This window comes from Pelophylax lessonae (genome assembly GCF_965119305.1).
Source record: "Pelophylax lessonae genome assembly, chromosome: 10".
Taxonomy (NCBI): Eukaryota; Metazoa; Chordata; class Amphibia; order Anura; family Ranidae; genus Pelophylax; species Pelophylax lessonae.
Genome location: NC_138777.1, coordinates 49583477 through 49592000, shown reverse-complemented (window position 1 = coordinate 49592000; position 8524 = coordinate 49583477). Strand labels below are relative to the sequence as shown.

The window sequence follows — 8524 nt, the reverse complement described above, 5'->3', positions numbered from 1 at the left end:
ATGAGAGGGCACAACACCAGTCACATGGGATCAGGAACACCTTCAGGGGGTTATGTGGAACAGTCTTTACTGGGGGGGAGACAGCAATAGGTTTTCTGATTTCCTGATAATAAAGCTACTCCATTAACATGCTGGGAGCAAGCAAAGATCCAGGCACATTAGTCTGAAAAACCCTAGGTCATTGCCAGACCTAACCTAACAGCCCTCGCATTTTGATCACACTAAGCCCACACATGCAGCCACTGCCAAATTGCCCAAGCCATAGGAGCTAATGGAGCCAAGTGCAAATCTGCACTGGATTCTGTTGTATATTATAACAGAGATAACAAAATCATCAAAAAAAATAAACTAGCAGCAGCCCAAAGATACCCTCTAAAATACCAATCTTCTGGTAAATTTTAGGCTGCTTGTGTGGGCCAGACCCAGGTAGGTCACTTTTTGCAAACTTGGTCTACAATGTCATATCAAGGCATGGCTGGAGTTCTCCTTAAACTTGCATCTGTGCAAACCACAATGAGGTTCAGTAACCCATAGCAACTCAGCAGAAATCTTTTATATGCAACCGTATCCTTCTAAGCTGGCAAAACAAGAAACTCTGATCGCATGCTTTGGGTTACCGTACTGTGCTTGCACTATACGGTGTAAAGCCTGGGTTTTCTGTGACGGTAAGGAACAGTTCAATAAACAGTTGCAATACAAAGACCATGAGAAGGTACAGATACAAACAACTGGCTTTGGATCCATTAACTTTAACAAAACGGAAGACTGTTACCAGCCTGTAGGTAATTGAACAACTTGAAAATAAAGAGTTCTTTTATTGTACAAGCACAACAAAAACAGGACTTGTAACCGATCAGTGACAAGTATATAATTCAGTGGTTACTGGGTTAAGCCACACTTCCGTGAACAGATACAGACCAGAGTTTATTCCCTGTGTATATTAAACAAAAAATAAAAAACAGCCTTCATAACCATCATATGTTTGATTAAACTGACACAGTACAAAGAATTTAAGATGAAAAGGAAGAAAAGAATAGCACATTATAAAAAACAAAAAAAAAAAAAAAAAAAAAGCTGGGTTGGGGGGAGTGTGCAAAACAAGCAAAAACGAAATTAAAGGAAAAAAAAAATACAACTTGACAAATAGAGACAGGAGACGAAAATAGGCTTAGTGGCAGAGGCACAATCCAATAAGCAAACTGTAAACAGATAAAGTATAATGCCATTTTCCAGCAAAAAGATATTTATATTAAGAGCAGTATAAACTGACCTTGCAAAATTACACATTACCAATTTTGCCCATCCAGGCTTTTTAACCATCTACTGTAGTCACTAACAAAAGATCTGCTTTTGTGTACTGCCGTTAGGGTTTGCCTTCAACGACAGAAGAAAGGTCCTCGGCACTCTTTGTGACTACAGTTCTCTAAGAATGCAAAAAAGTGGTTTCCCCATCCTATTGTAACTGGTAATATGTGTGTTTACAAAGTTGATTAATTGGCTTCTCTGCCAGAAAGCTAGCATTATACTTTAACCATACAATTCAGCACCAATTAGACCCAACAGAAGCAGCTTAACATTAGACTTAATGAAAACCTGCACATTGTTTAGAAGTAAAGAAAAGAGTACTGCTTCTAAAAACAGCACATTTCAAATGGAATTGATGTTTGAAATTTGCAAGTGAAGTTTGGTAAACTGTTCTCCTTGATGCTGGTTCAATCTGACTGGTGTGGTTCATTACTAAGGTACACTTGAGTTACTGTATTCGTGTTATCCTGGACCTAGGATGGCAGGATGGCTGTATAAGACATTAAAAAAAAAAAAAAACAAACAAACAGTGACACAGATCGGGTAACGAGAGTCTGTGCAGGTCGCCGCTGTGTGCATAGATGTCCAAACTGATCAGTGTCCAGTGTCTTCAGTATCTCATGGTGCTGGATGCTCGGAAATAAGACAGGAACTTGAAACACAGGCTAACCACAAAGTACCAGATGTTTCTTGCCATCTGCGATCTTGCAATAAAGACGCGCCAGATTAGAACCACCAGGATGGTGTTGAATCCATAGCGAATGTTCCGTAACCTGAAGTGCAAACAGAACGTTAAAGTCATTTTGTCACATGTGAAGCTAATGTATTTTGTTGTAGAAATTGCGTTCTCATGTCAGAACAATGATGGATCAGTACTGATTTTCAGCCAAGGAAGCTGCATGGAGCAATGTGCTATGAACACTACATAGAAGTAATCACAAAGAATTTCCAATTACATTTTAAACTGAACCTGAATTCAAAACATGAAGATTTGCAAGGAGACTATAAATGCTAATTTTGCCTAATGCCCCTTTCATGCGGGTGTTCTGTCACTTCGTTTTTGACTCCTGATTAGAAGGATCAAGAATGGGCTTTAACTTATCACTATAGAGGGCCAAGGGTAAATCAATGCCTATCAAAAGCAAGTACCAACATTAGTGCTCCACACCAAGTTGTCCGTTATGCCACGTACACACGTACCGATTGTCGGCCGTAAATATTCAGCCGACGACCGATCGTAGGCTTGTTAGTATGATGCTTCCGACAGCGCATTTCCGGCCGAACAGAATCTGTCGTGCAAGCATTATAATTTTTGTTGGCCAACACCAGAACGGCCGATTGTCGCCAGTCAGTACATATTTCGGCCGACAGACAGCAGACTTGCAAGACTGGGCATGCTCAGAAAAGAAAAAAAGACAAGGAAAGTTAACCATCACAAGACATCACTTCTGCAGTCAGCTGTTGTTGGCCGACAAAATTCGTGTGCAGTCTTTTGCAGTTTTCAACAGACACGACAGCCCTGGACAAAAGACGGCCGATCGTTCGGCCGACGATCGGTACGTGTGTACGAGGCACAAGTTCCCTTTCACCTTTTCCCCTCCCTCCAACTTGCTCATAATACAGTGCCTTGCGAAAGTATTCGGCCCCCTTGAACTTTGCGACCTTTTGCCACATTTCAGGCTTCAAACATAAAGATATAAAACTGTAATTTTTTTGTGAAGAATCAACAACAAGTGGGACACAATCATGAAGTGGAACGAAATTTATGTTTGAAGCCTGAAATGTGGCAAAAGGTTTGCAACTTTCAAGGGGGCCGAATACTTTCGCAAGGCACTGTAATCATCTTATTTGCAATAATGCCCTCTCTCCTCAAACTCTCAATTCTTTACCCCCACCCTCCACCCCACAACCTGTATATCTCTCTCTCACTTTTGACCTCTCAATATCACTGCATATATCACCTCCGCCTCATTATGAGCCCACACAATGCCACATCACTGCAGCACCTACCCTCATTAAAATTACACACTTTCACCCAATTGCCCTCATCCTCCTAACATCTAGCCATCTCTCAAATCCAGAATTGCCAGTCTACCTTCTCTGACAGTAGCCGGTAGTGACACTCTATTATCTGAATTCCCCTGATTCAAGGAGTCAACCATCCCCCCTTATCTGTGCCCTCTGGAATGTCTGCTCAGTCTCTCACAAACTTACCTCTGTCAATGACCTTTTCCTCTCCAACTCCCTCAATCTAATTGCTTCTAGATTGTAAGCTCTAATGAGCAGGGCCCTCTAAATCCTCCTGTATTGAATTGTATTGTAACTGTATTGTCTTCCCTCATATTGTAAAGAGCTGTGCAAACTGTTGGCGCTATATAAATCCTGTATAATAATAATAATTACCGAAACTTGGCTCCAGGAATCAGACACTGCCTTTCCAGCTGCCCTCTCTCATGGTGGCCTCCTCAGGACTCACACTCAGACTCAGCGGATGAAAAGGAGGCTGAATTCTCTTCTCCCCAGGTTCTTCCTACACCTTCCTTTTTTTCCCTCTGTCCTTTTGAAGTGCACCTCATTTGTCTGGTTTTCTGCAGTTTAACTGGGGATTGCAGTAATTTACCAGCCTCCCAGCTCATGCTTTCTTGATGACTTCTCCCCATGGCTACCCTACTTTCTCTCCTCTAAAGTACTCCCCATCATCCTTGAACATTCCTATCAATGTGAACACCTTAGTCACTTAACTATTTAATTTAACCTTGTCTTTTTAACCTAACACAATGGAATAAAACCACCACTTACCCCAATGGCAACACTCTCAACCTCGTATTCTCCCACCTCTGCACTCCCTGCAACTCCTTTACAGTTACGCGCAGGAACCTTCACCACCTTAAACCTTCACTTCTTCATTCTGCTACTGACTGCATTTATGATAAACCCGTAGACCTGACCACCTTCGTCTACAACAAAATACTGTCATCCTTCTTGGGCACACCCACTCCTCCTTTCTACACGCAGAATAAGGCCTCGCCTGCTACAACCTTGGCAAACAGGCGACACCAAAAGTCTCAAGAGACTTCACCCTCTACAAATCTGCTCTTCTCAAATACAACCTCCTGTCTCCACACTGCTAAACAAACCTACTACACCTCGCTCATCAAAACCCTCTCATCCAAACCTCGGCAACTCTAAGTGTTATGTGGATATAGCTTTCAGTGCATAGCAAACTGGACCTGACAGGAGTTAACAGGAGCTGTATGTGAGTTAAGAGTCTATTGAACCACAGACCAGCATGTCATGGCAGGTTCCCCAGCAACATAAGGGCATCTTTGGGGACATACAACTTCCTCCACATGACTGCAATCTGCTTTGATACATGTCCATACATTTATATATTTCCCTCATCACACACACCAGTCCACAGTCCTGCCAATATCACCTTTGGAGCATGCCGCTGCTACATTGAAGCTCCATCAATGCTCTTTTTGTCAGCACAAATATGAATGCAGAACAGAGCCAATTGGATACAAATTGACGCCGTCTTTAAAAGGTGAATCAGCAGGCAGACATTCCATCCATCCTAGGCTTTCAGCCTATTAGCCACTATCAGATCATTTACACATAGATCACTGACACTAACTGGACCATTCAACCATTGAGGGGGAGCCCAGGTTTCACTGTAGTGGGTTATAAGGGGGAAGCTCTAGGCAGAGTGGGACTTCCCTGAGATGACCAGAGTGGGTGGGTGGGGGTGGTAGGTGTGTTGCGGGGTGAGGTTGATAGGTTGTCCCTCAGGGGTTTTTTTTGTAAGGAGGGGCTCCTCACCCTTGCCAATGCTTTTTGATAAATTATGCAAAATAAATTATATTTTGAATTTAAATTGGTAGCCCTTCTAGGTGTAAAATCCTTTGGTGGTTGTTTTTTGTACGTATATTTTGGAGGTACCTCCCTTCATTGTATAGGGTATAGGCACCTCTTTATAAACACTCCTCAGATTCATACATTTGGGTTTTTTGCATACAGGACTCTGTGCAGGCCAGTCAAGTTCCTCCACCCCAAACCTGCTAATCCATGTCTTTATGGACCTTGTTTGTGCACTGGTACAAATCATTTGGTGGAGGGGGAATTATTGTTTGGGGTTGTTTTTCAGGGGTTGGTCTGGGCTCCTTAGTTTTAGTAAAGCAAACCCTTAAGGCGCCAGCATTCCAACACATTTTGGACAATTTCATGCTCCCGACTTTGTGGGAACAGTTAGGGGATGGCCCCTTCCTGCTCCAACATGACTGTGCACCAGAGCCCTGACCTCAACCCCACAGAACACCTTTGGGATGAATTAGAGTGGAGACTGCGAGCCAGGCCTTCTTGTCCACATCAGTGCCTGACCTCACAAATGCACTTCTGGAAGAATGAGCAAACACTCCCATAGACACACTCCTAAACCCTATGGGTAGCCTTCCCAGAGTTGAAGCTGTTATAGTTGAAGGATGGGACAACTAAATATTGAACCCTACGAACTAAGACTAGGATGCCATTAACGTTCATGTGCATGTAAAGGCAGGCGCCCCTATACTTTTGGTAATATAATGTAGATCTAAATTACATGGCTAGGGGTTCAACAGTCTCACTGGCCTACCTGTACACAGGCTATCCCCCTTCAGTCTATTATGAATGCTGCGGCTAGACAAAAATGGATTTTTGTAAAATCTTACCGTAAAATCCTTTTCTCTTAAGCTCATTGACAGACGCAGTCCTCTTGATTAATATCAAATCGGGTTATACTGCCCTCTACAGGAGTAGGACACTAGGCAGAAGGAAAACGTTCTGGCCACACCTTAGGGGCAGTCCCAGAGGGTATATCCTCTCACTTCCTGCTACAGGATGTCAGTTATGTCACAGAGCAGTGTCAGAGAATTTAACCCAACCCAACTCAAAAGTAGAGGGGCGGGTACTGCGTCTGTAAATGAGCTAAGAGCTTAAAGGATTTTACGGTAAGATTTTACAAAAATCCATTTTTCTCTGTTGCTCATTGACAGACGCAGTCCTCTTGATTAATATCAAATCGGGACGTCCCAAAGCAGTGCCACAAATGAGGGGTGGGATAACAGAAATCAAAGACCAATCTAGAAGGCCCAACTGGTGCCGACTAGAAGTCTTAAAGGCTCATCAGTCAAACAGATGAGACTCCCAACAGGAAAAACCCTCGAGGTAGACCAACGGTCTCCTCAAATTGCGGCCTGCAGAACCTTGCTGTCAAAAGAAGCATCCGACGATGCCATCACATCAACTTTATAAAATTTTGTAAAGGTATGAACCGACGACCAGGTAGCCGCCTTGCAAACCTGGACCACTGACGCCTGATGGCGGAAGGCCCAGGAAGCACTAAGCGCCCGAGTGGAGTGCGCCTTAACAGGGAAAGGAGGATTCCGACCCTTAATAGAATAAGCCTGTACCACCGTCTGTCTGATCCATTTGGAGATAGTCGCGGCAGATGCAGGCAACCCCTTTTTGGGGCCATCCGTGATCGCAAAAAGTGAATTCGTTTTACGAAACGAGTCCGTAGTTTTCAGGTATACCCTGATTGCCCGAACCACATCCAAGGAATGTAACGCATACTCCCGAGGATGACTGGGCTTAGGACATAGGGAAGGCAATACAATGTCCTCATTCAGATGAAACTCTGAAACCACCTTAGGAAGGAAGGATGGATTCGGACGAAGAACCACCTTATCCCTATGAACCACCAGATATGGGGAACGACAAGATAATGCGGCCAGTTCTGACACCCTGCGTGCAGAAGTAATGGCCACCAAGAAGGCCACCTTCTGGGATAAAGTAAGCAAGGGAATCTCCCTGATATTTTCAAAGGGAGGTTTCTGAAGAACCGACAACACTAAATTAAGATCCCAGAGCGGTAAGGGCGCGCGCACTGGCAGAGCCAGGTGCCGCACCCCCTGGATGAAATTCCACACCAAGGAATGAGTAGCCAAAGGTTTCTGAAAGAAGATTGCCAACGCTGAAACCTGACCCTTGATAGAGCTCAAGGACAGTTTCTGCTCAACCCCCTGTTGCAGAAAGGCCCAGATTCGGATCACCGAATAAGAACGTGGAGGAAATCCAAGGGATTCACCACGCAATATAAGACTTCCATGTGCGATGATCGACCTTTCTGGAAGTCGCTTTCCTTACTTTAATTAGAGTAGGAATAACTGAAGTTGACAATCCCTTGTCCTTCAGCACCTGGGTCTCAATGGCCAGGCCATTAAGCCAGCGATTGTAAAGCAAGATGGAAGATCGGTCTCTGAAACAGCAGAACCTCCCTGAGATGAAGTCTCCAAGGAGCGTCCGCGACCAGCCTGACCAAGTCGGCGTACCAGGCTCGACGGGGTCAGTCCGGAGTTACCAGGATAACTGGAATTCCCTCCATCTCTATCCTGTGAAGAAGTTTCGGCAGTAACTTGAGAGGATGGAAGGCATACCGTAGCCGATACTGCCCCCACGGGATGATCAGCGCGTCTGCTGCGTCTGCTAGAGGATCGCGGGCGCAAGCTACAAACCTCCGCACCTTCCTGTTGAGCCGAGATGCCAACAGATCCACATCCGGGGTGCCCCAATGGAGGCACAGCTGGTGAAATACCTCTGGATGAAGAGACTATTCCTCTTGATCCAGAATCTGACGGCTGAGATAATCTGCCTGCCAATTTTCCACCCCCGGAATGAATACCACCATACCGGATCCGGCGGGCGCCAACTCCTGACAGAACCCCTCTCCACCGAGGTGGGGGGGCTGTCGACCAAAACGGACGCCGTGACTCAGTTTCTAACTGGTCGTCGGCGTCCAGTCGAGACGTTTAACTCGCAGGGTCAGTCCCCGTCCAGTGGGACTATGTCGCGGCTGACCCAGCGCGGAGCTAGGGCCTGCACGCGCTCGTAGGCTGACTGGGGTGACCACTGGACCTCAACATCCAGCCCTTCGCCCAGTTTCAGCATACTTGCTTGAAGATCTCACAGGAACAACTGGAGAAAAAAAGCTGCCTAAAAAAAGTTTTTCTAAAAAAATCTTGCCAGGACCAAAGATCCCAGCAAGGAACTTAGGTCCTTACTCCTAACTAGACAGAAAAAAACTGACATCCTGTAGCAGGAAGTGAGAGGATATACCCTCTGGGACTGCCCCTAAGGTGTGGCCAGAACGTTTTCCTTCTGCCTAGTGTCCTACTCCTGTAGA

The 8524-nt window shown here is 45.0% G+C and overlaps 1 protein-coding gene across 1 annotated transcript in view; it reads right to left on the bottom strand.

The window, feature by feature from the left end:
- Positions 1 to 1450: 1450 nt before the first annotated feature.
- Positions 1451 to 8524, bottom strand: part of FAR1 (fatty acyl-CoA reductase 1) — a 104101-nt gene continuing 97027 nt past the window's right edge. Inside the window, exon 11 of the mRNA XM_082270337.1 lies at positions 1451 to 2078. Within this exon, the coding sequence (XP_082126463.1) occupies positions 1916 to 2078 (163 nt within the window). The 3' untranslated portion in view covers positions 1451 to 1915. The remainder of the gene's footprint in view (positions 2079 to 8524) is intronic.